We start from the raw sequence: 27,599 nt of genomic DNA, 5'->3' as shown, positions 1-27,599 counted from the left end.
AGCATCCTTATTTTTGGTGCAGCCGGGATGTCACTTTGTGACATCCACAGGGATGTCACAAAGGCAAGTTTAGATGTCCATTTTCTACTATAATACCTTGAGAGCAACTGTGAAACTAAATCAAAGTGTAGGTACTTGCCTTCAACACTGAAGAGAAGAGGAAGGCCACCAGCAGCTCCCTTTCTTTTCACAGATACTGGAACGAAGTCTCTAAAGTTTGCCAAGTTGCTGTTTTCTTAACAAATTAACCATGGGCACCTCCAAGGTCACAGAGTTACTGAACAAAGCATGACAAACAGCAAGGTCTGTGTCTGAGCCCCATCCCTGCCTCAGAACATGTGGTTTGTGATGGGCAGTGTGCTCAGGGCTGAGGGATGTTCAAAAAGCAGTGAGAGGAAAACTAAGGAGTAAAACGTACCTAAAATTAGGGGGAAGAATAAAAAGGTGTGGGTTCTGGTTGAGAACATGCATTTTCAAAGCAGCTGTTTCCATAACAGAGAGGAGAATTAAGACAACCCTTAACTTAGACTGAGCATATCTCAGCAGTAGCAATAGAATCATAGAAATGTGGACTGGTTTGGGTTGGAAGGGGCCCTAAAGATCTCTTTATTCCAGCCCCCCTGCCATGGACAAGAACACCTTCCAGCAGACCAGGTTTTCATGATCATTTAAATCATTTTCACCCTCTCTAACAATGTGTCCTGGCCTGGATTGCCTTCTTCACACAGACATCACCCTAACACATGGCTCTGACTCTCCTAATGCCACAGCAGCAACATGGCAAGTGAGAGCAGAGTTTGGGCCAGTCCTGCACTGACATTTGTTTGCTCTGTTTAAACTACCCCAGGCCAGTGAACTTGTGCCAGAGCAATTCCATTGGGCCCACAAAGGATCCTTTGGTGCCTGATAACACACACACAAAAATAAAAATGAAACCTTTGAGCACAGTTTTGTATGTGAGCACCTCTGTGGAGCAGAGAGAAGTGTTTAAAAACAGATCTGCAGAGCACAAAGCCAACATGGATAGAGATAATATGAATTAACCTTTCTGAATAATAGAATAATCACTGAATGGTTTGGGTTGAAAGGGAACTTAAAAATAATTTTGTTCCAAGCTCCTGCCATTGACAGGGACACCTTCCACTAGAGGAGGCTGCTCCAAACCCCGTCCAGCCTGGCCTTGGACACTCCCAGGGATGGGGCAAAGGAGACCTGGAAAAGAATAAATAAATGTAAAAGGATTCAGATACCCGTTTCTTTCTCAAAATTTCAGTATTCCCATAAGTAGTTACTTTAAATAAAAGCCTTTAATTCCCTCAATTTCCAACAGGTCTTTTACTCTTTTCCCACTTTACTTCAGCATTAAGCAGTTAATAAACAGGAGGCTGTAACCCCACACTATTTATAATTCCTAATTAAAGAATCCTGTTAGGACATGTAGAGCAGTTCCTGGATTTTACTTTTAAGCTCAGACCTGTCACTTCCTTGAAAAATAACTGTAGCAAACGAAAATGAGCAAGTCTTATGAGGGCCCTGCAAAGCTTCACGTGAGGAAAGGAAAAAACCCCACAATTTCTCTGCATTTTGAGGGACCTTGTGTGCACATTAATATAATATTCACATCTAAAGGACTTGTTTGTTGCTGTGGTATCCATTATAATTTTTAAAAGAATTATATTTATTTGAGGCAGAAGAGTGGCAGGGATGGCTTGAGAGTCTTTCAGCCTTGCTGAATTTCCACTGTCACCAGGCACAGAACGCAACCCAAGGCTCATCCAGGCAGGAATGACGTCCCTCGTGCAGCTTTTGGAAGGAAAAGCAACAATTCCTTCACTCTGATGTGCAACAGTGTCACCAGAACACCTCTGGCACCTGTCCCCAGACTAAACACAGCTGGGAATGTCCTTGTGGGCAGCGCTGGTGCCTGCTCAGGCTTGGGCTGATCAAACAAAACCCAGAGCAGACAGCGACTGTCCCTCGTGCTGGGCACTGCTGGGGCCACACTGCCAGCCCTGGCTGCCTCCATCCATGTGAAAAACACCAATCGCTTGTTTTTAAAATTTTAAAAGTTTAATAGTAATAAAATGGTTATAAAAATAGCAATGTAGTAAGAGTAATAAAAATTTGGGCAATTTGGATTAGGACAGTACGAGACAATAAAAACAAAGAATTATGGACAGTCTGGGTACCTTTTTCTGGGCAGCACGCCCAAAAAAGGCCCCACATTAACAGAGGATTAACCCTTAAAAACAATAACCTGTTGCATACTCATACATTGCATACACGATGCATAAATTCCATTCAAACACAGGATTCTGTCTGGTCATTGTCAATTTCTTCCTCTGGATTCTGACGGCAGCTGAGCGAGGCAGGAAGAAGTTCGTTTCTCCTGATAATGGAGCAATAAATTCTCTTTCTCTGAAAGATTCAGGTGTCCTGTGGCTGCTATCTCAGTGCGAGTCCTTTCTTTAAAAAAAAAAATCCTACATAGCATAGTTTCTATTTTAACCTTATGTGATAACCTAAAACTATATTTAACACACTACTTAATAAAATTAATACAGCATAACTTTCTAACATAACACATGTAATATTCATTTTAATATTTGCGAAAAGTCAATCATAAAATACGCATTTTTCACAATTCAGGATGACATTTAGGGATTGGAACAAGTCCAGGGAAGGGAATGGAGCTGGGGAAGGGTCTGGAGCTCAAATTATGGGCTCAGCCTGGAGAAAAGGAGGCTCAGGGGAGACCTTGTGATTCTGCACAACTCCTGATAGGAGGGGACGGATATCAGGAAGAATTTCCTCACTGGAAGGGTGATCACACACGGGAATGGACTGCACAGGGGGATGGCGGAGTCACCATCCCCAGAGATGCTGAAAGCAAAAAAGCCACGAAGCTATTCCAGAGGATCCAGAGGAGCCACAGGGATGGGGAAGGGCCTGGAGGGGCCTCATGAGGAGCAGCTGAGGACACTCGGTGTGCCCAGCTCGGAGCAGAGTCAGACTCTGAGCAGCCAAAGCTCCCTGAGCAGGGCAGGGGCAGGGACTGATCTCGTCACTCTGGGGAGCCCAGGGAGCAGCAGGGGCTGAGGCACGACAGGGTTAGGCTGGATATCAGGAAAGGTTCTTCCCCCAGAGGGTGCTGGGCACTGAACAGGCTGAACAGGGAATGGCCACAGCCCCAAGCTTGACAGAATTCGGATCTGGGACAACGCTCTCAGGCACAGGGTGGCATTGCTGGCGTGTCCTGTGCAGGGCCGGGCGTGCGACTCCATGATCCCTGCCCGCTCAGGACACTGCGAGTCTATGAAAGACTGGATGTGTTCACTCATGGGCTGGGCTCAACGACCTCAGAGGAGTTTTCCAACCCGGTGACCGCCTCCGTATCCCTGCCCCGCTCCCCCCGCACCGGGTCCCGTCTGAGGGCGCCGGCCCCGCCCCGCCGTCTCCAGGCGCCGCCGCCAAGAGAGGAAGTGTCGTAAGGGCCGACAGGAACTGGCCGCGGGTTTTACGGCCGCGGCGGCCGCGCTTGGCGGCGGCGGAGCGGGAGCTGCCCAGACGCGGCGGTGAGTGGCGGCGGCGGGGGCACCGCGGGCCCCGAGCGCTGCGGGAACGGCGCCGCCCGCGCCCGCAGGGGGAGCGGGGCAGCCGCCACAGGGCGCGGCGGGGCGGCGAGGCGCGGCCCGGGCACCGTGCGTGCCTTTGTTCGCGCCCCCCCCCCCCCCCCCCCCCCTACTCCGCTCCCCGCCGAGCGCGGCCCGTGAGGCCGCCGCGCCTCTCCCCCCCCACACACCTTCCCGTGGCCCCCGCTGGGTTTGGCGCCTTCCTCCTCCTCCCCGGTGAGTTTGTGTCGGTCTCTCCCGTAGGATATGGCCGAGGTACCGCCGGGGCCTAGCAGCGTCCTGTCCCCGCAGGGGGACACGCTCTCCCCCTTCCCCGGAGGAGGAGGAGGAGGAGGGGGGGCTGCTTCCTCCTCCTCCTCCTCCGCCGCCTCCTATGCCGCCGCCGCCGCCGCCTGCACCGGCGCCCAGGACGAGGAGGCCGAAGAGGAGGAGGAGGAGGAAGAGGAGGGACCCGCGGGCGGACGGGAGCAGCAGCAGCGAGGAGGAGGAGGAGGAAGCGACGGCGGCAAGGGGGGCCCGCAGCACCGCCACCACCACCGCCACCACCACCACCCCCCGCACCACAACCACCAGCTCAACGGCCTCATCAGCCCCGAGCTGCGGCACCTGCGGGCCTCCCTCAAGGGCAAGATCCTCGGCTCGGAGGCAGGGGCGGCCCCCGAGGGGCTGGAGAACAAGCGAGCCAGCAAAACAATGGGCTCCGGACAGCAGCAGTCGTCGCCCCCCAGCGCAGCGCCCTGCTCGTCCCCCCACGCCAACCACCTCCCTCCCCAGGGAAGGACTGCACCCTCTCCTCCTCCTTCTCCCCCGGCTAAAGGGGACAAGAGCCAGCCTGCTGCCACAACCACGGCTGCTGCTGCTGCTAAGACTGCAGCCCGCAATGGGCTGGCAGGAGAGACTGGCTTGGAGGAGGAAGAGCAGGAGGAGGGGGATGAAGGAGGGGAGGAGGAGTCGGAGTCCCTGCAGCTACTCTCCGGGTCCTTAGAAGCAGCGTGCAGTTTGAAAGGCTCGGGAACGGACTGTCAGCCCGAGGAGGACCTAACGATACGATACGTCCAGTATGAGTCAGAGCTGCAGATGCCCGATATCATGAGACTGATCACCAAAGATCTGTCTGAACCCTACTCCATTTACACATATAGGTATTTTATCCACAACTGGCCACAACTTTGCTTTTTGGTAAGTGCCGGAGGGAGCAGGGTGAGGGGCAGGAGTTGGGAGTGGCTTGGGGCTGGGGAGGACGGGGATGGAAGGGTTGGCGTTTGTGGAAATACTTTTTAATCATCTTTCTGTGGGTAAGGCCGAGCTTTTTTGGGAATACCTGTCCCCTTGTGACCCGTGCAGGTACAAGTAAAGCACGTGGCCGAAGTTTTGCATTTGTTAACACGTGTTTTAAATGGTGGGGAAAGGGTTTGAGCACAGGGCTAGGATCCAAGAATTCAGGGCTTCTAATCTTGGTTTTGACATTGGCTTTTGTGACCTTTGGTAGCTCATTTTATGATTCTGTCTCAGTTCCTGGGCTTGGATTTAAAAAAGAAAGTACTTAGTCCACTAATGCCTTGTAACTGCTTGCTAATTCTTGCACAATGGTTTTAAAATTGACTGAAGCAGGGCTGGCACATAAATGTTAAGTGATAGGTGGAGAGGCACTGTGAAAGGTTTAGCAGACTTTTTGATCTGTGAGCTTACTTTGACAAAGACAAGTCCAACTGTGTTGCTTTTACAGGTGTGAGAGTGCTCGCAGCACGCAGGAATGCTCACGTTGGCTCCCTGCACTAACAGCATATTTAGTGTTGTATTCTTCCCAGTGCACTGTTGAAAGGCTGGTTTAGCTGCCTCCCTGCCTTCCTAAATGTTTAGCACTTTCTGTGTCTCAGTTGCATGCTTTTACGATGAAAATGCATCCACAGGTAAATGAAAGTGAGTAGAAGCTGGCCTGAGGAGTGCATGTGCATAGTAAGGGCTTAGCTGTGCTCGATTTACTCATAGCAACAGTCCCAGCTGCAAAACAGAGCGTTTAGGGGAGTTTGTGGCACTTCCTTGCTAAAGAAAATGATGATTTCTTGTCTCTTGATGTTTTAATGAAGGCTGGACACCCCTCTGAAAGGTCTGATTTAGCCAGAGCCAAGGCACCCTTCAGTTCAGGGGTATCTCTGAAGTTTTGATGGAATACGAGCACAAGAGGTGAGGCTAGTGGAGCCCATCTGGCCTTCAACTTCCTGAATGCTCCTGGTTTAGGATCTGCTAGAATTTATAGCAGGATTGGTATGGTTTGTAGGAGGATTTTCAGAACTGTGCCCCTTAAAACCCTGCAGAGGGAATACAGTAGGATTACAGGAAGTTGAGCAAAGCAAAATGTTGACCTTCTGGAACAAAACAGAATATGGGAATATTGGAGAGCATTGTTGGATGCAAAGTCATGTTTGCCATTACAAGGATGCTGATCAGAGCACAGTGATGTTCAAACACTGAGCTCTGCCTGTGACAGATTTACCTCACACTGAGAGTAAAATACTCAAGAATTACAAAAGTCCATCCTTTGAGCATCAGGCGCAGCACTGGTGATGCCAATGCAACGCTGGATACGCTTAGATCATAATACATTTGTTTAGATTTTCACTCATTATGGGTTTTTTTTGTCAGGGAATAACTGGAGAATTTTGTTGTGAGAAGAGCAGTGACAAGTTGTTTGACAGAAAACTAAAACAGATGATTTCTAATAAGTGCATTTAAAGAGTAAGATATCACTCAAAAGAAAGAAAGCTTATTTTGTAGTGACAGCTTCATTTTTTGATAGCCCTGAAGAATCAACAAAACTTTTCTTGAACTCAATGCATTTGCCATTTTTTTTTAGAAAGGTGAAACAATGTAAAGTACATAAAAGTGTAGAGAATAATACATGGCTGTGAATGTCTAAAGCCAGCAAATTATCTGCTTAATAATTTGAAGGTCTTGCAGCATACTGAGTCAAATTCATGTGTGGGGAGGTTGGGGTTTTTTGTGACTGGTTTTAATGTTTTTGAGGTTTATTTCTTAGAGGTCGTCTTGAAAATTTTCTGATCTATAAAATATAATTTGTTCCTGCAGTTAATGGACTCCTGAACTACTTCTCTCCAATAAATAGCTTTAAAATATTTATCTTCAGTCAGGGACTGCATATTTCAATTAGCAAGAATTGTCAGGATGGTGAGCCTGAAGCTCAGTGCCTGATCTCACAGAATCATTTGATTTAATGCATTGTGGCCCCACACCCTGCTGGTTTCAGGTTTTGGCTGGGTTTTGAGTGTTTTGGGAAGAGGGGTTAGCCTGTGATTTGATTGTATTTGGAAAAAGATCTGTAAGGCTTCAGCCAATTCCTTTGCTGAATTTCACCATCACCTTTTGAAAACTCCTCCAGAGCACATTCACCTGTTTTCCCTGTGCCCTGTCATGGCACCTTTGCTTTCCTCTCCCTGTGAGGGGAAAAGACTGACACCACTGAAATGTAAGGTGGGATGTGTATTTTCCCTAAACAAACAGCACTTGGTGAATCATCTAAACCATAATTTCCCTATTCTGACGATGCAAAGCTAATTTCTGGGGACATTATTAACTTTATTGCATGGATCTGAAACTTGCTGAATTTTGGCTTGGCCTTCCCAAGCTGCCCAGTTGCTCTAAGGGCTGGTGCTTAAAACAACTCCCTCTCTTCAACTCCCTCTTCCTGCCTTGTGCCAGCCCCTGTGTTCCTGTGATTTTGGGAGCCAAGTTACCCCTCTGACCAGCTTTTACTTGTAAATGTGTGTGTATTTAGCTGTTTTAGGGTGATGCTCTGTTGGTTTAGAGCTCCAGATCTCTTCCTGCAGGATGTCCCAGGTGCAGGAGGAGAGGTGGGAGTGCACAGCTGGAGGGAAGGCAGAGACCAGCCCTGAATGGTCAGTAGTGACCACAGTTTTGCAGGCTCAGACCACTTCCTAACTGTACACCCAAAGAAGAAGTTAATATTCACTTCAAAAGGACCTGGAGATACTGAAAGTCTTAAAACCCTGTTGAATTCAATATCTAATTTATCCACATAATTGCTATCCTGACTTTAGGGGTAGCAGCTTGGAAATACTGCTCAGTGCTGAGGTGTCCCACTGCAGCAGTATCTGGTCTGTGGCAAGGTAATAATGACATTTTCCTCCATAAACTTCCAGTGGAAGGTGTCCCTGTCCATGGCAGGGGGTTGAACTAGATGATCTTTAAGGTCTTTTCCAACCCAAACCATTCTGGGACTCTGTAAAACTCCAGCTGTCTGTTCCAACTCATGTTTTGCCTGTCTTCAGAAGAGCAGCTTTGCACTGTCTGTTAGGTGTGGGTGCCCAGTAAATGTCTGGTTTTTGCTTATTCTCAGAAGCTCTGTCAGCCCAGTTTCTCCTCAAATACCCACTCCTCTGTCAAAGAATGACAGGGGCAAGGGGCATCTTGTGTTTCATGGGAGGTATTTTTAAGCAATGTTACATCTTTGTCCGCAGATGGATTCGAAATGCATTTTCAACGTTGTAGCTTTCTTTTAAAGTGGTTTTGAAGCTTCTAGTCTTAGCAGTGCTAAAGTTCTGAAGCTTGCATTTCAGACTGATAAATAAAATATTTTAGAAAATTGTTTTCAAAATCCTTTAGCGTGGGAGAGGTGAGCTTAGGAAACCTTGCTCTGTGCCAGAGTTTGGGTAAGACAGAATGTAATAAAAGGCTGAGTGTTGTAACCTCTCATGTAATTCACTGTACCATTCAGCTGCCTTTTAAGAAAAATCTAGAAAATCTATGCTTTTATTGGGTTCTTAACTTTGCCACTAGCTATAGCAGCATTTATAATTTAAACTTTCACAAGTTTAAAAATAACCTATTAATTCCATGTAAGTGGTTTTAAATGTGTTGTAAATCCTAAATGACTGCAGTTAAGTCTTGTTTTATACTAATGCTTTGCATTTTTTTAAATTGGATTTGATTCAAGAGTCTTAGTGTGTTGAAATTAAGATTTGTAAGGCATCATCCCTGTTCTTCACTTGTGGAAAACCTGGGGCTTAAAAAGGAAGAACCAGAAGAGTCAGGAGGTTGTCTGAGAAGTCTTCCTGGCCTTGTGGCAGATGTAGGAAGAAGTTTTGTAGGAGAATTTGCAAACTTTATATTCCAGTTTGTTTTTTGGGAGTGATCTCACTTTCACACAGTCTCTCCCTGTGGAAACTGAAGTCCCTGCAGCACCTGAGCAGGTGACAGCAGCCAGGGCAGTAATTCCAGGGGTGATCCTCACACAGGGGGGAATTGCTGCTGTCCAGGTTCAGGGAGGTGGTGATTTGCCAGGTCCTGGGGAGAGCTGTGGCTGAGGTGGCCCTGTGAGGTTAAAACCATTACCCTGAGTGTATCCTCTAATGGCATTTGGTAACTTGATCCCTAAATGGGAGCCAGCTCCTACCCAGCTGTGCCTGGGATAGTTGGGATGGACTTTGGTGCAGGTGTGAAAGGAAAAATGCAGTGGAGCAGTGCAGGTTCTGCTGGGTTTGAATTGCAGAATATTTCCCTTTTGGGGCTAGTTGGCTGCTTTAATCTGCTTTAAACAAAACTCACAGGATCTGGATATTAAATGCATACTCAGACTGTGGCTGACAGACATAATGCCATCTTTGATAATGAAATTAATACAAATTGATTAATTCTATGAAAAATAATGTTCTTGCTGATTTACAGACATTTCTCTACTAGCTCTTCCAGTATATTAAAATCTGGTTTGTTTTAAGCATTTAAACTTATTCATAGGAACAAAGATGATGCAAATATTGGATTTGGATTCATGTATGTTAATCCTGCTACTAATAACTTACTATTGGAGTAAATCTTGTAGTACTCTGTGGAGTTTATAACATATATAGTGATTTAGGCTGAATTCTGTTTGTAGAAAATTGCATGTTTAAAAGTACTCTTGTATACCTGAAAGGAAAATTTGGCCCATGATTATCTTTTCCTAAATGATGTTGTGTGGGAGCTACTTTTCTTCCCTCCTCACAACTCTCCCTATTTCAGTCTGGGTTTTTTTTATTCACAGAGTTTAACTTTCTCCAGGAAATTAAATTGTAAAATTGTGCATCATTTTGGTTTAGGTTCATTTCCAGCTTTAGATAAGGTTGGAAAGAAGGAGAAAGGAGAGGAAAGGCAACAAAAACCCCTCTAAATGAGGTAGAAATGCATCACTCCCTTTGTGAGTGGAACAGCTGTAGATTAACTGCCAGACTTACCTGCCTAAAGACAGAGAAATAGATTTAAGGGTTTGGAGAACTGGTAACAGTCATTCTTTATTCAGCTCTCTGGCAGCAGTGGTAAAACCAGTGGGTATTTGCTTCTTTGATCACTGAAACAAAATTCTTTTCTGTTCATTTAGCATTTTAAATATATGATTCATGAATATAACTTTGCTAAAAAGTGCCCTGGACAAGAAAGAGCTCAGATATGAAATTTCTAGCTTGTCACTACTCCTGAAACATGTAAAAAAAATTATATATAAAAATATCTTAAAAATTCTCCACATAACTGTTAGGATCAACAGTTTGCACGTGTTCACTCCAGGGCAAAGCACAACTACAACATGCTAGTTTGTGGTGTGCTTTTTTTTTTTAGCGAGGGATAAGATTACATCGAGGTACTCTGCATAATTATAGCAATGTTCTGAGCAGTTTGTCTGATGATACTCTTTATTTAACTCCCTGCTTTTCTCAGGTCTGAGCTGAGATACAGAACTTGCTTTGAACTGAACCTTTGCATGCACAGCTCCTCTTTTCCGTGGAATAACCTGTGTTTTGGAACAAATGAAAGATTGCTTAGAGGCTCTGTGTTTCAGTCCAGTTAGATCATGCTACAGTTTTTGTTTGTTATTTTAAAAACCACTTGTTAGATTGTTCAGGGTTGTTCTTGGATACTGCTGAAATGTGTTTTCCTGCCAAATAAAAACTTAGCAATAGTTATATTTGCTTCAGCTACATTAGAAATGGGATTATAATCATGCTGTATCACAGGGCTTTGGAACTGCAGCTTGTACTTTTTTTGGCTGCTTCATTTCACCTTTGCTGCAGCTCCTGGTTAAAAGCTGACTTGGTTAATAACCCCCATCCAGGTGGAGATGCTCAAAGATTTGATTCTTTTTGGGGTGAAGAGACTGTGCCTGCAGTATGACCTGCAGGAAGGGATCTTCTCTCCAAGGAGCTTTGGCCTCCAAGCTGTGCACAAGGGTTCAGGTGGTTGAGTTTATACCACAGACTGTGGAGCAGTGAGCTCTGGCTTCACAGGTGGCTGCTCTGAGGCCTGGCAGTGCTGGCTCTAGCAAGTCCTTTTCATTTGCCATGTCTTAGAGTTGTAAATTTGGATTATCCACAGCTCTTGTGGCAGCACATGCTCGTGCCAATCATGTGCTGTGGTCCTGGTTTAGCTGCTGCACTCGAGCCCAAGGCTGGTCCTCCCTGCAGCTCTGTCACAAGCCATATGTAAAATTAGGAGTTTCTTTTTATCTCTGCCCATCTTTCCTGAGTGCCCAGGAATTTGTTTTCCCCTTGGATGCTGTCCCACTCTGCAGCATTACTGAGTTCTACTGCTGCAGGTTATAATGTCATAATCCCTTGTGCTGCCTAATCCCTCACTTAACATCACTCAGTTTTCCTTTCTCTCATGGTGAAGTTTTGGTGAACATAGTGGGTGTGCAAGTGGTTTGCTGAGTGTTTGGGGAGGAGTTGGGTCCTTTCCTTTTGGGGTTTTTCTTGTTCATATTTCAGGATGCCTACGTCTCCTTGACCACGGTTACTGTGACAATGCCACTGGGATTAACTGCCAGTGCTCTTAACAAACGAAATCCCCCAATAGTTAACATGTGTGAAATTAACTGTGCCTTTTTGTTTGTTCTCTGGGTGTCATGTGACTGAAAACGACAGTGTCTAAAGATTAAATGCAGCAACACTTTCCTCTGATCCTTTGTGGCCTTGACATTAAAACCAGACAAAAATTAAGCATGTTATCTAGCACAGCCCTTATACAGGAAAATTCAGATCACTATAAAACAGGAATGGACATTTTTCCTCTGCAGAAGCCCATATGAAATGGTAATTTATGCCTTAACCTGGTCTTTTATTTTATTTATTTATTTTCCCTTTTTAATCACACATGTTCTTACCTGTAGACTTTGTGAAATGATAATGTGGTTCTCTCCTGGAGTAATTCATTGGTTAATTGTCCTGGAACTTTATTGGAATGTAATAAAGCAATTAAGTCTTTTAATCTTAGTAATACTTTTGGAGACACTTTTAAAATTTACTTCATTACCTTTTCATAGCTTTATACAAACAAATTCTGTGGGGCTCTTTCACTTGAAAAATGACCTGTTTTGCTGCTTTTGGTAGCCCTGTGGATCCCAAACTGAGAATTCCATGCGTGTATGTTTTCTTTAAGGCCATGGTAGGTGAGGAGTGTGTAGGTGCCATCGTCTGCAAGCTGGATATGCACAAAAAGATGTTCCGCAGAGGTTATATAGCCATGTTAGCAGTGGATTCCAAATACAGAAGAAAAGGAATTGGTAAGAATAGCCTTTTTTTTTTCTTCTTTCTTCTTGAAATCCTCTCTAGCTGGGATAACTGTAGCTGTCATAAAGATTTAAGCTGAACTGAAGTTGAGGATGTGGTGCTTTGTGTGTCATCCTCGCCTTACTCAACCACACAGGCTCCCCAGTGGATTTTCTGATTTTGTTCAAATAACTTGAAATGCCCTGTGAGGTTCACACCTGGGATCTGATAAGGCAAAAAGAAAGGCAGGCAGCAGCCCCTTACCTCTACCTCTGCCAAATAACAGTGGGAACTGCTTTGTGGTTTTATGTGTGCCCTCATCGCTGTATTTCCATGTTGTGTTCAGGCTCCTTTTTTACAGTGAACTTATTCCCTGACTTCCCCCTATAAATTATGCATATATTACCCATCAGGGAGAATGTATGGAGCTCATTATTGTATTAATCAGGGAAGAAAAATAGCTGTGTATTGTTACTTGAGTGATTGAAATGGAGATCTGTTTTGTTGGGAAGGTACGTGGTAAAGAAATCACTCTTGGCAGGGAGTTTGCCCTTTCTCATTAATCAGTTTTGCCCTGGTGAAGGGATTTTCATTCTAACTCCAGTTAGCCAAGTTGGCTTAATTAAATATCTCTTCTTATGGAACTTAATTTTTTCATGCTGGTTATTGTGAAATTACATTATGTAAGGTATTTTTAACCAAATGTAGACGTCAGCTCCAAAGCTTAGAGCTGTGCTTCACCACTCATCCACACTGAACAGCTCATGCTTCTGTGATTAAAGACAGAAAATTACTTGCAATCAAAAAATACAGTGATCCATTGCAGAATGTATCATTGTGTTTGCTTTCTTCCAGAAAAAACCCTCCAAAAAAACACATTACCACGACTGTTCAAGCATGTGCAGATTTTTTCTTTCCCCAGTGCAATTCAAAAGCCATTGTTGGTTTCTGTAGTGGAGCAGAGGAAGAGGATACTGAGAAATCACTGTCTCTCCTTTCCATTTAGCTGAGTCATGAAGGAGTCTGCCATAATTTAATTGCAGGTGCTTGGATTCAGAAGTAAATAAGAGCTAATGCTGTTATTATGAAGATCACTGCTAGACTTTTCCTTCACTTTAGTCGGTGGTTAAATTAGAATTATATACATAGAATTTATCTTTAAAGCCTTGCTAACTTAACATCATATCTCTTGGCTTTTTCCTACATTTGCCACCTTGCTGTTTCTCAAAGTGTGCTGTTAATCTGAAGATCTGCTTTAAATGTAGAACAGTTTGATCATCATATTCAGTGAAAATCTTACTTGATTAAAGTTTTGAGAATGTATTAAAACATTCTGTAGATACCTTGGGGTTTTTTTTCCTTTTCCATAGCTTTCTTATGGAAGTGAGATTCATGCAATTTCACTGAACAGCAGTTTTTTCCACTAGTAACTTTGAAATCAACTTTCAATTTCACCCCAATTCTACTGACAGGTAGGGATATTACATTTGTAGAACTGTTGTGAAATAGATGAAAAATAATGATTAAAAAATTAAGCTAATGCTTGACTGAGGGGAAGGGATGGGCTTTGAGAATATTAATAGATACTAGCAAACCCAAATGGGAATGAGCCATAAAAACAGTGGTTTCATAAGTTCTGTTACTAATACAAGTATTTGTTTTAGTAAGAGGAAATTCCCATGGAAGATGAATGTCCTTCAAGTACATGCCAGCAGATTTTGACTTTAAATGCAACAAAAAGGAATGAATCACATCTTGGAAGGCTATATTTAACACCATGTTGAGCAGAGCAGCCAGTTTCTAATATCCTTGTGTTACAAGAATCTTGCACTTCAGCTGAGTCTCTGGATAACTTCACAGATTATTTTAGTGTTCAAACTTGAGACTGCAGCTTGACTGCAACTCCTTGTTTTTCTTTGCTCCCTCCTTTCCCCAGGTGTCATGTCATGTAGGTAGCACACATTAGTCATATATAAACTGGCATTTTTGTTTTGCACTGCAACTCTGACACTTACTGAAATCTGTGTTTCAGGTACAAACTTGGTTAAGAAAGCTATTTATGCTATGGTTGAAGGAGATTGTGATGAGGTAAGATTTTATAATCAAAACTTTCATAATATAAATGGTTTGCACTCTCTTGTATGTGGATTCATTTCACAGGTTTTTCTTCTCCAGGACTTTTTTTAGGTGGGAAATAAGTTGGTAAGAAGCTCCTTTATAATAAAAGAGAAAACAACCTCTAAAAAAAGTATGGCACAAATAGGAGATGAACTTTCTAAATTTGTCCTAAGTGCTGAAATTCAGTAATTTACATTGTGAAGCTGCCTCAGCCTTCACTCAGGCCCATTTTCCTGCAAGGGCCCCATTTGAGGTGCAGCTGAGCAGCGGGCAGAGCATGTCCTGTGTGGCCCTGCCATCCCTTCAGAGTACACCCAGGCACAGAACAGTGTGTGCTGTGCTGCTGCAGAATGTGGATTTATCACAGGCACTCATCAGCCTGTTGTGACACTGCACAGAGCAGGGCTGCAGTGGGTTAGCTCAGACACACAGACCTGCAGGGAGAGTGACTGAACCACTTCCCTACAAGCTGGTACTCTTTCACCAGATTACAGTTCCTGCTTTCTTTAAAAATATAAATATGTACACAAAACAACTCTATTGTTGTGTGCCTTGTTTAACTTGTGAGGAGCTCTCCCTGCATCCATCCATCCATCCATCCATCCTCCCATCCATCCATCCATCCATCCATCCATCCATCCTCCCATCCTCTTACCCAGGTTATCTGTCCCTTTAACTTCCAGCTCCTTGGCACAGTGCACTTGTTCCTGATAAGTGAGCACTGTCATTTCAGTGTGTCATAGTTAATGAGCCTTTGATCTCTCTGTTATCTCACTTCAGCTGCTCCCTCCATTGTCCCACTGCTCCTTCCATTGTCCCACTGCCCCTGGGGAAGTTTCTTATGCAAAGCTACAATTGGTGTCACAGGGCTTTTGGCAAACACTCCAGTTTATTTTCCACTTGTTGTGTTTCTCCTCTGGCAGCATCCCTGCCTGTGCTCTGGCTTCATTCATTGGGAGATTTATTCTTCCCCTCAGATCCCTTCATGCCTCTGCTTGCTGCTGTCTTCTTCCCCCTCACCTTCTAATTTATGTTGTAGTTGGGCACTACAGTGCAGCCTGTAATTCTTTTAAGTTCTTTCTTTGGGCTTCTTGCTTCTATCCTGGTTTCTAAAATGCTTTCCTCTAATCTCCTTTACTACTTGTCTACACTGAGCTAATCAAGGAGGGATTGGTTGGTTTGTTCTCCCCATTGCTTTCCACTATGGTCTTGAGTTGATTTCCCATTTCTAGACTAGTCAAGATTTTTTTAAAATTGCAAAATACTTGAGGATCAGGGTTACAGAGTTCACACCAGAGCTGCAGAAGTGAGATGCAGAGAAGGGAAGTGAATTATCCACTGTTATTAGAGAGTCAGGAGTAGAACTGGATGTTTCTACTGAAGCTCTGAGTTGCAGTAATTACTGTGTAATTTCTGAATGTCTGTGTGCTACTCCTCATGTAAATTCATTTTTAGATTGGACTATCTAGCAGGTGACCTCTAACAGTAACCTCTTCTGTGTCTTTTTCCTCTACCACTGTCATATTAATCCAAGATCCCTTTTTGCTGGCATTTTATCTCCATAAACATGAAATAAATGTGATAAGGCTTGCAGGTCTGCAGTGAGGTCTCATTAAGTGTTAGTCACAGATTTTCCTCTCTGGTGCTGTATAAATGCTTTGGACCAGGGGCAGAGGGCATTGCTCAGATTCTGTCTCTATTCAAAGGCACTACAATTCAGACTCCTTGAATTGTGTGCTGGATGGGGCCAGCCATGGTTTTGGAGCTGCTGTTTGTAGAATGATGATTCCAAACACATCCCCTGATTTTTGGGGGCTTTTGCACCAGCTGAGTCTTGTGCTGGCACTAAATTTTGGACTGGGAGTCCTTTAGGGAGCATGGAATACAAGCAGAGTATTTTACTGATTATTTTTCTGCACCATCAACTGAGGCACACCCACACTTATTTTTATTTATGTTATTCTTTTCCACATATAGGTTATCCACAACCAAACAGCCAATGTTTTCATGTTTGTTTTTTCCTTTGCCACCAAGTAGGTTTCTTCCACATACTCAAAATGGTGTAAAATAAAGAGGTTATGTGGTGCAGTGCTGAGTTTTGAGTCAGACCAGAATCTGAAAAATCTAACTAGACACCCATGAAAAGCTCTGCCCAACTCTTGGGTCTCACCAGTTTTCACAGCAGTTGTCAGGAGATCAGTTTCTGATTAATTGATGCTTAAAGCTCATCAAACACAAAGTGGTGCATCATAATAATTTGTCTGTGTGAGGCATAGAAATAGTTTAATCATCCCTGCAGCTTTTTAAGGTATTTTTCTACATCTTTGAATAAAATCAGAATCCTGATGAAAATAAAAAGATACTGCTTTTTGAGATAAGATGGAGTGCAATTAAAAGCAAAATGCTATTTTCTGAAACTTGCTTGGAATAGGATTAAAAACATGAATATGCAGCTGTGGGTGTCGTGAAAAATTTCCAAAGGCTGCTTGGAAACTCTTCCCTTCAATCTAATTATGGAATAGATGCAGTAAATAGACTTAATTTTAATAATTTGTGGCATATAATCTGATAAATGCCTCACTCAGTGTGTTGCTTTTCAAAGTATCACAGATTTGGCTTTGGAGGTACCAGTGTTGAGTCCTGAGAAACAAAGGATTTATACAACACCACAGATGAAAATCTTGACAAATCACAGCTGATAGGTGGCATTTCAAAGCCTGCTGCAATGGTCTGGTGTTTAAGGACATTTTTTTCCCCTGGAGGCTGTTTTAGTGGGAATAAACCAGGGCAGGCCTATGGAATGAGTGGGTTACAGTGGTCAGCACCCTGCCTGAGAGGCAGAGTCTTCCTCAGGGGTGTGGAAGATTTTCTCTGGGAAAGCTGGGGAGGTGAATAGAGTGGAATGGAATCTGTGTGCAGGGGAGGAGCTGGCCATGGAGCTGGCCATGGCCTACATTAGAATAGAAACCAGGGAAGTGATCTGCTGTTGGGGGTGGGTGCTTGAACCAGAAATAACCTTCAGGCCTGGAGAAAATACTCACACAGCAGCTTCCAGCTGGAGTGTCTGCATATAACATTACAAAACTTAGGCATCTCTGATTAATTTTTTTTTTACCTTTGTGACTTTTTAAAAATATTTGATGCTCATGAATTCTGATATTTGGGGTAGTGAACTGTACTAGGCTGAGTTTCTAGTGGGTCACAGTGATTTAGGATAACTCTGGGCTGGTTGCATAGAAAAGGGGAATTATGGAAATAAATCAGGTGAAGGTGAGTAGTTCTACTTTCAGCTCCAAAGTTTTGGAAATATTTTTCTTCCAGTTTAAAAGAGAAAAGCATGTGCTGACTGCAGCAAGGTGGGTGTCTGGCTGCTTTTTGTACTGTTTTTGCTGGCAAGCAATTTCCCACAACTCTACAGCTGAAGGCCATCCTGTGGAACTGTTACATCCCTTAATTACAATTGGAAAGGAGGAGTTGTTCATATGCAGGTTTTCCATCTGTAACAAATGACTGAGGAATCTGCATGCAATCCATGCACTTGGTGTTACTGAAATAATATTTCAGTCATATGAAGTGAATGGATTGGTAACTAATGAAAATAAGACTCCAGTAATGGGACTTCAAAAACCCTTTTTAAGCAAAAATGTAGAACATGAAAGGGAACCACAGATTTTCATGAGACTTCCCATTAGAACTTCAGGGTGATTTAGAGTGGGGTTTCTGCCCACACTATATGTGTGTCATTTTAATTCAGCACCACACTAGTAAAAATGAAATGTGCATTTTTATGGAATCCTGTTTGAAATCATTACATTGCTGATATTTTTAGTTTCTCCCTAATCTACAAAACATAAAAAGTATGAACTTTAGATTTTGGGTGATGCCTGTCTTTAAAAGTTAAGGCAGTTAAATTGATTAAGGACACTGGACGAGCCCTCATAACTTGAGTCTGATGATCTGTCAGACTTAAAAGTAAGAATAGCAGCCTCCTCTGAGTGCTGAGAGGACGTTCTTAATTTGGCTGTATCCATTCTATTACTTGGCTTTTAAACTTGAGTTCCTTCAGAGTTTGAGCTGAAGAAGCAAGAGGGCTTGACCACTCCATTTGGCTTCAGTTCAGGAATAAATTAAAGGTGTGAAAATACAGCAACAAGGAACATTGCACTCCACTCTTAATATAGATATCTTTTTGCTTCTAAACCCAGTTAATATTAGAGTTGAGCTAAAATGTTTGGTTTATGAAATTTAAGATAAAAGAGAATGTCACAACCTTCAGAAAGTTGCAACTTGAGCAGAAAACACTGTTAAATCTAATCAGAGCTTTGCTGCCCTTCAGGGGAGGTGTAGCTGTGTTATCAGAGGATTTAACAGGCATATGTTACAACAAAATCGACCCACAAGAGCAGAAATAAATGTAACAATTGAGGGTTTGGAGCTTGATTGAAAAGCTCACACAGGAAGAGATGCGTTCTTCACCAAAGGAAGCTAATGAAATCTGAATAAAATATGCCTGTGTTTCCTTTTCAGATAACAGAAACATGGCCTCAGCTGCAGTATGTTGAGATCAGGGAATTACTTTTCATTGTGCTGAGGCTTCCTTAGAAATACCAGAGCAAATCTCTTGCATTTGCTTTCAAGATGAGCATTCACTTAGGTAGTGGGATTCCAAAAAACCTGTATTTCAACATTTAACCACTCCCTTCAGCTCAATCACCTGCAGTGCTGGAAGTGTTTTAGCATTGCCAGGTGTTGGTGCTTGCAGTTGAATAGAGAGTTGTTACATCACGGTGCCAGGTTACTGAACCTTTGAGAGAGTGAATGAATGCCCTTCATAGCTGAGAGTTCAAATAAATAATCCTCTGCACAGGTCAGATTCCTGCTTTGGCTTCAGTGTTTTGTTTAAATTGGAATTAAGGAGTTGTACAATGTGTAGAAAATACCCTTCTCCAGCAAAATGATGGTGCTTCCATAATTTCTTACAGATGAATAGTTACCCATTTTAATGGATGAAGGATGTTAGGAGTTCTCCAGTTCCCACAGGACTTACTAGTAATGTTCTGGGAAGTGCCAAACAGAGAAATTCAATCTCTCAATCTTGTCACAAAACTAAGAATTGAATTAGGCTGTCTTAAGTGTGCAGCTACAGCACTGCCCTGCTGTAATTTAAGAACTCTGATGATTAATATTTCAATGTGTGACTCTTAGTTCGTTTTTTTAAAACTAACTGTTTCCAAGTCTTATATTGTTCATTGGGTTGTTATCCCCAGCTTCATTGTTCTTTCAATGTCCTTACACTGAGAAACACAGGTGGGATTTCCCATTGGAATGTAGCAGCCAGTGGTTAGACTGGTCACCTCCAATAAGATTTAAAAATCCTTTTAATGCATTTATTTGACTCAAGTTTCAGGCCACTCTGACCACTGGCTGCCTCCCCCTTTCACACTGGCCTAGCCACTCCTCAGACTGCAGAAAACAAACCCTGTGGAGAGAAAAAGGAAAGGTTTTCTGCCAGGTGGCTTTGGAAGGAGCTCAGGAACCAGCCTCGAGAGGTGGCAGGAGAGGCCAGGGAAAAGGGAGTTGGAACGTGTGCCTGAAGGAGGGGAGGCCACAGAAGCCACAGAGCAGATGGACTTTACCTGCTCTACAAATCCAGGCTGGTATTTTGGTCCTGTGTTTTCATTCTATGGTCTTTCTACAGTGACCATCAGTTGCTCTTTAATATGTGGATATTCACTATCAGGGGTGTATGGAGCCCAAACCTTGTTAGTTCAGCCCCTGTTCTTGCTAATAGCAGAACCTTCAATAATTGAGTTGAGCACCAGTCAAGAGGCAGAGTGAGTTTTTATTACATGGAGGCAATGCAGGGCTTGTCAGTTGTGGCAGAGCTCTGTCCAGTGCATGTGTAGAAAAGAGAGAGAGAAAGAATTCTGAAAAATTCTGAACTTTTTGTGATTAATGTCTTGTTAAGGCCAGTGTAGTTTTTTACCTGTGCTTGAGAATTCTGATACAATTTTGAGTCTAATGTGGACTACTCTTGGACTTGACTTTGGATGGTCTGAGTTATTTCTGACAGGTCTTTATGCAACTGGGATCTTACCAACAGAGGGGGAAAAATATGGAAAACTCTGCTTATTCTTCTGGTGTGCACTGCGATTTGGGTTTAGGGTATTTGCTGGTACCCAAATTGGATCAGACTCAGAGCAGCCTGGGATAGTGGAAGGTGTCCTTGCCCATGGCAGCAGGGGACTGGAACTGGATGATCTTGAAGGTGCTTTCCAACTTAGACCACTGTGTGTGATTCTTGTGCTGAGCAAAAATATTCACTGCAAATGTTGGGTCTGACAGCTGGTGTCAATTCAGAGCTTTTATCTACATCTAACTCCAAGGAATCAGGGGTCAAAGATATTAAATCATTAAATCCTCATGTGCCAAGGTCTTGTGACATGCAGAAGTTCAGCTACTCACTCAAAAGATGTTTTGGACCCTAACCTGTTTGGTAGCTTGGGTTTTGGGGGAGGCTGTTTGGGATTTGTTTGTTGATGTGGTTTTTTACCCTTGTTATGAGGTGGTGAACTGAAATACTGTTTACAGCCAAGAATAAAATCTTGAATGTTGTTTACAATTACAGTTGTGGATGAAATGCTGTATTATATTTTTTTTTAATGTGGAAGTGGATGCTTAATGTGGAAATATTGCTTAATTAAGTAAAGATAAGAAGAAATGAATTCCATTCATTGCTAACAACCATACCTTTAAATAAAACCATTGGAATTGGTTCAGCAATTGTGTACTGCCGACTAACATGACACGCTTTTTTTTTCTTTCTTTCTTTTCTCCCTTAAAGGTTGTATTGGAAACAGAAATCACAAATAAGTCTGCTTTGAAACTTTATGAAAACCTTGGTTTTGTGCGAGACAAGAGGCTGTTCAGATACTATTTAAATGGAGTGGATGCACTGCGTCTGAAACTGTGGCTGCGTTAGGAGACCCCGTCCCAGCCAGCAAGCGACGTCCCAGCAGCGCAGAGTTGTCCTTTGCATGCAATGCAATTTGTCCCAAATTGCTTTGCAAGGTGGACTTTTAGTACTTTCCATGCAGCTCTTAAACCTGTCAGTGTCCCCATTGAGTGTCGCACACATTCGTTGCACTTTGGCATGGCGCATTTGTTCCGAATTAAAGCCGATTGTCTCAGACTCCGAGTCCTTTTGGTACCAGCCAGATGTGCCAGGTGATAGCCAAGATATGTTCATTCATTTGCAAGTCTGCTGACTCTTTAGGACATCCACACAGTGAACGTTTTAGCAGAGAAAACCTGGATGGGAACGCCGCTTTTGGTTCCCGAAAATTCAAAATAAAGCCAATGTAGATTGTAAAATTCTATAAGTATACTAACATTTCATACAAAAATTGCCATAGTTTTCTGGGGAAGAAGAAGAAGAAAAAGAAAAAAAAGGCTTCAATTTTAGGTTTTATTTTTCAATATTGAATTTTTCCATTCTTAAATATTGGTACCTCAGTGATTAGTGAATGAAAAAATGTATTGTAGGGTGGGGTGTGTGTTACAACGAGTAACCATTAAATTGCGTCTGCCAGTGCCTGTATAGATAAGTATATTTGTCTTCACCTCTAAGTTTGGAGTGCATGCTTTTATTCTTTTACTTTCTTCAGTTGTCTTTGCAAGGAAAAAAAAAAATCTGCTTTTATTTAAATTCTGGATTTGATAATAAATTATTTCAGATTTTTATAATTCGGATACTTCTCCCAAACAAGGGGTTGGAAGGCCCTTCTTATAGCAAGAAGTGTAAGCTATTTTGAAAACCTTGAGTAGCTGCTAAAAGAACCTGGTGGCACCAGTGAATCTCTGCTGGGTTTGGATGCACTTTTGTCATTAAAAGAGTGAGGGACTTCTTTTAAAAGAAGATATAGAAAATTAATGTAAATTGGTATGATTTTTATTTAATCAAAATTATTGCTAGAAGCGCTGAGAAACAGCTATTTTAAGATAGTTGGAACAATTTTTTTCAGATTCAGATTGCTTTGCTTCAGTGTTCTAAAATGCTTCAATCTTTGGTTCTTGGTCTTGGAAGTGAATTTCAAGGTGTATCATATTCATTTTCAGCTGCTCTCATTTTCTCAACTTACATGAGCTAAATTATTGGGGGATTTTTTTTCCCCTCTAAAATCAAAGCAGCGGGGAAGGAATTCTGTCTCTTTTTCTTGCATTCACTCTTGCTCTGTTTTTCTTTTTTTTTCTTTTCCTTTCTTTATTTGGGCTTACATAGGTTTTACCAATACCCATCATTTTTTTCAGTAATGACAGCGTTGAGGTTTTCTTGTTCCGTGTGATTCCATAGCCCAGGTCTATGAATCATTTGGGTTGGGTTTTTTGTTTTGTTTGTGGGGGGGTTTTTGGTTTTGGTTTTGTTTTGGTTTTTTGAAAGACAAGAATAAAGGTATTAGGTGACTTGTGGAAGCACCTCTGTAATCAGAGATCTCAGAGCGTTCAGAGTTGGAAGAGACCCACCAGGATCAAGTCCAGCTCTGAGGTGAATGGTCCTTACAGGGATCAAAAGGATGAACTCTCAGTGAATCCACTCTCATGGAACCGAGCGAATTCTCCAGATTTGCCTTACTACGCTTTTTTTTTTTTCCTTTTTAGGGTTTGGTTTGAGTCGTGGGGTTGGTTTTGGGTTTTTTTTTTTTATTTGTTTGTTTTCATTTTTGCTAATTACTGTACACTAAAAACAAAACCAACAAAACCCCTACCTCCAGTATCATTTGGAAAAGAGCCCTGTGCAGGAAAACTGGATTTGAGCAAAGCCACCTTTTGCACAGACCAAGCGCACATGGTGATGGACAATTCTTACCATGTACAAATCATGAGTTGTATTTGAAAATAAAGATTTTTAATGGAAGTTGGCCCTGCTGAGTTTTCTGCTTGTAGAGACACCATCTGTGCTGTCGAGGGGGTCTGTTCCCCTCAGTAAAGAAAACTCATCTTTAAAAGGGTGCCCAAGACAAAGTGTTGTAAGTGGGGTCTGTTACTCCCAGGACATGCTGGAGCTCAGCCTAAAGCCTGTGTGTAGCCACTGCTGCCTTGTGACACCATAAAACCTTGTTTTTCTGCCAGTATTTCTGGGTGGCTTTTCAGCAGTTTTGATCAGTGCTAAGACTTCGATGTTGGATTCAATCCCTTGAGTCAGGTTTCCCTCAGCTGTGGTCCAGGATGTAGGGGACTACCTTGGAGCTGGATCAGGAAGGTTTCAGACCTTGCAAGCAGCTGCTGGACTTGATTCACAAATTGCAAACTGGGCTGCCTTGTGTGTCTTGCTGGGGTTTCAGTCTGCAAAGCCAGACAGGCAAGTTTTCTATTGGTTAATATTTAAGCCGTGGGTGTCTTCGGATTCAAAAGCCGACTGGCAAGTGAGCTGAAATCCCTCCTCGCTGCCAAAATCATTCCTCTGGAGCAAACTTCAAATACAATCTGGTTGGTTATTGTAAGAAGTGGTTGCTGCCATGCCTGTGTTGAAAATACTGAGCAAAATAGGTGTAGATCTCCCTTTTTTTGTTTTTCAATTTGGCCTGAAGGGTTATGCCATGGCTGCTGTGTCACAGAGTTCACTGCAGGAGACACTGAGCTGCATGTGCTGGGTCCTGTCAAACAGATTTGTTCTCTGTGCTGCTTGGGATTAGGAAATCAAGTGGGAAGCCTTGAATTTGCATAGGTTTTCAAAAGGAATCTAGCAAGGAAAGGTTGGTTATTTCTCCTGTCTGTTGCTAAACACAGTTCTCTCCCCCTCGCCTTTTTGCATTGACAAATCTAACTAAGGAGTTGATTGCTTTTATATTTAAATTTGCCCAAATGTTGCTATTGGCTGACATGTCAGTCTGGATGTTTGCATTCATTATGTTGGTTTTTTTTAAGAAATGATCAGGTTCATCACCTTCAAGGCATCATCAGATTGGTGTTGCAGAGTATGTCACAAACTTTTTCAGGGCACTGCAAGACATTGCTACAACTCAGTGCTGTGTTGAAAAAACTTCAGGTCTTGTATAAACATTACAACCTGTGTTGGAGTTCAGGTATCAGGTGGGCATCTATGAAAATAGCAAGTGTATCTCAAAATACTGGACTGCTGTTTTGAGTGGATTATATTCTTCTGTCCCTTTATCCTTTTTGATGAGAACAAAACCAGTGGGGTTACGAAATGTACAAGTTGTCTAAATACAATGCAGTCAAATAAATGGTTACGTTGTTTATCTATTTCCTTTTCAACGGGAATGTTCTAATGCTTGTTTTGCTTGCTCTACAAAATACAAACACACACTTGCTCAAGGCCAGGCTGGATGGGGCTTGGAACAACCTGGTGCCCCTGCCCATGGCAGGGGTGGTCTTGAAGATCCCTTCCAACCCAAATCATTCTGGGATTCTGTGACAGAGAAATGGTGGGAAAATTTTTACAAGAGAAAACTGCCTATCATGGTTTGATTTAAAAACTGCCATGCCTGTGTCAGGGGCATGTTGAACATCATTTATCTGAACAGTGTCACAGCTGAACTGAAATGGGTCCTTTTTTATGGCTTTTAAGTCATGACTAACACAGACACTCTGGATTTTCCTGGGAGGTAAGGAGGGGGAGTTTCTTATTTTGGTTGCAAGTAAGCAAGAACTGAGAGCTGCTTGCAGCCCTTGCAATGCTGAGAACTCTTTCAAGCATACAGAGGAGTCCTGTATGTACTTAGAAAAAATGTACTTTTGAAATCCTCTCAAAGTACTTTCCATGTACTTTGAGCTTTATTCCATTTTATTTATCCCATTTTTGTCCAGGCTCCTAAAACCCTGGGGATTTGCCAGCAGTTGTGGCTGTGTGTGGTGTGCGGGTGACTGAGGGCTGTACCCAACCTGCCAGGAGCTCCAAGGCCTTTCTCCTTCCAGTTTGTTTGGATTCCTTACAGCTCCCAGTACCAAAGAGGAACTTTTCTACAAGGGCATGGAGTGACAGGACAAGAGGGAATGGCTTTAAACTGACAGAGGATGGATTTAGGTTGGAGATGAAGAAGAAATTCCTGACTGAGGGTGGTGAGGCCCTGCACAGGGTGCCCAGAGCAGCTGTGGCTGCCCCTGGATCCCTGGCAGTGTCCAAGGCCAGGCTGGACAGGGCTTGGAGCAGCCTGGGGCAGTGGAAGGTGTCCCTGCCCATGGCAGGGGTGGAATGAGATTGTCCCTTCTACCCCAAACCTTTCCATGATCCTGTTATTACAGTGAATATTCTCCAGCTGTTCAGCCCTTGCAGGTGGCTGGAGTCTGTAACCTCCAGGAGGGACACACAGATTTAAATTCCAGCTCTGCATCCACCACAGCTTCCATCCTGGATTTAAGAAATTATCTATCACAACCAAAACTGAACCCTGAGAGCATCAGCAAAAAATGGCCTAAACAGCTTCTTAACTTCTCTGAGAGGTGTTTTTCCTATTTTCTGAACCAGCTAGTGCTTTGATTTGGGGAATTTTCTCTTTAAAAATAAAGAAAACAAAAGCAGGAAAGGAAAATTACTTTCTGCTGAAGTGAATGCTTCTCTCCAGGTGTCAAAGACTGAGAGAAGGTGACAAAGAAGAGGTAGTGGCCAAAGATTGAATACAGGAGCTTGATAACAACTGGTTTTCTACTTTCTATCTGTAACAAGATGCCACCTGCTGCACCCTTTTTTTGTTTGTTTGTTTGTAAAATACCAGTTAAGAGGAAGGTTGAAAAAGTAGGTGACCAAGCAGCTTTGCTAAAGCAAGAAAGATTTATGCAATGAAGTGATTACTTATATGTAATAATAATAGTAATACTATAGACTTGTTGAATAACCTGAGTTGGAAGGGACCCATAAAGATTATTGTACTCCAACTCCTGGAAAAATACATATTATGTTATATTATATTATATTATATTATATTATATTATATTATATTATATTATATTATATTATATTATATTATATTATATTATATTATATTATATTATATTATATTATATTATATTATATTATATTATTTTTATATATTATTCAATTACATTGTATTACATTATAATATTATATTTATTATATATTTTACTATATTTATTATATTATATATATTTTATATACATATATAATAATATATTTAATATGATAAATAATATAATATAATATATAATTTATATTATTCATATATTTTATATAAATTATAAAATATCTAAAATAATATAAGTTATATATTATATTTTATATAGTATATATTTTATATATTTATTTTATAATACATATATAAAATTAATATAATAAATATATTATATTTATTATATCAATTTTACTATATTTATTATATTAGCTATTCAACCCCCTTCCAGACAGTACCCTGACAATCCCCGTCCATGTGAACACACTCCTTTCTATGAGTAATCTAGAGCACAGAGTTAATTGAATACTCTGGTGTTGCCACAGCTCCCTCCCAAGGGATGGAAAAGGCTCTTAGTCTAAATCAAAATGAGTCTTTAATATCAGCAAGAGCAAACAGAGGAGCCTTGCAGTTGGATGCACTTGGTGAAAGGAGCTGGTGTGTCACTCCTGAGCTGGGCTAAGTGTGCTCCAGCCCCATTGACTCTGAGCAGGAGGCTTTGCTGGAGGAGATAATTATATAAAGATGAGAACCAGCTGCTCTTCAGACAAATTAAGGATGTCCTTGTCCCTCATGTCCCCTCCCCGTGCTGGTCTGGGAGTCCTGCAGCTCTCCAGGAATGAAAAGCAGTTTCAGGCTCAGCCCTAATGAAGGGCTTGCACCGTCCGTGCCTCCTGCTGCTGGTCAGTGATAAAATTCACCACAAAACTGACTTTTTTCTTTTCTTTGCCACCCATTTTTTTACTCAGGCGACTTGATCCAAAAGCCTTTAGGTGTCCTCAAGTCTGAAATCTCTCCTGTGGCTGGCACAGGGCTGTGTTTCTTGCAGCAATAAACTGAGTGTTAAGGATGAGTGAGCCGGGCTGCCTGAAAATGTAAACAGCCTCAGAAAGTAAATAAATTAGGAAGTGGTTCAAGCCACAAATGGCATTGGAGCCTTTTCCTGCAAACGGCAGAGATTTTTATCTCACTATCTGAAAGTGACATTCAAAGAACTGCTCTCCTGGGATTGGAAAAGAAGTTCTTCATTACAGGAAACAGGTCTGGATATGATTAAAAAGCTAAAGTGTTCTCCTTGGTTTTTTTTTTTTTTTTTTTTGTTTTTTTTGTTTTGTTTTATTGAAGGGAAATTGAAAAATCTGCTGATCTCAGTG

General features: G+C 42.3%; 1 protein-coding gene and 1 long non-coding RNA gene across 3 annotated transcripts; one reads left to right on the top strand and one right to left on the bottom strand.

Moving 5' to 3' along the window:
- Window positions 1–1,086: 1,086 nt before the first annotated feature.
- On the bottom strand, window positions 1,087–4,204 carry LOC136558145 (uncharacterized). Of its 2 annotated transcripts, XR_010783839.1 has the most exons (3): window positions 3,803–4,204; window positions 2,275–2,466; window positions 1,087–1,212 (listed from the first exon to the last, which is right to left on the bottom strand). It is a non-coding gene; the product is annotated as an uncharacterized lncRNA (long non-coding RNA). The 2 variants fall into 2 exon arrangements; XR_010783840.1 differs by lacking the exon at window positions 1,087–1,212 and having other exon boundaries at window positions 2,049–2,466.
- Window positions 3,555–24,577, top strand: NAA30 (N-alpha-acetyltransferase 30, NatC catalytic subunit). The gene is made up of 5 exons (XM_066552448.1): window positions 3,555–3,575; window positions 3,876–4,811; window positions 12,075–12,198; window positions 14,217–14,272; window positions 21,147–24,577. The coding sequence occupies exons 2-5, from the start codon at window positions 3,879–3,881 to the stop codon at window positions 21,282–21,284; spliced, it is 1,251 nt and encodes a 416-aa protein (XP_066408545.1). The 5' UTR covers window positions 3,555–3,575; window positions 3,876–3,878; the 3' UTR covers window positions 21,285–24,577.
- Window positions 24,578–27,599: the final 3,022 nt, after the last annotated feature.

The sequence above is a fragment of the Molothrus aeneus genome, chromosome 6, assembly GCF_037042795.1.
Source record: "Molothrus aeneus isolate 106 chromosome 6, BPBGC_Maene_1.0, whole genome shotgun sequence".
In the NCBI taxonomy this organism is placed as follows: Eukaryota; Metazoa; Chordata; class Aves; order Passeriformes; family Icteridae; genus Molothrus; species Molothrus aeneus.
This window is presented reverse-complemented; position numbering and strand designations above follow the sequence as displayed.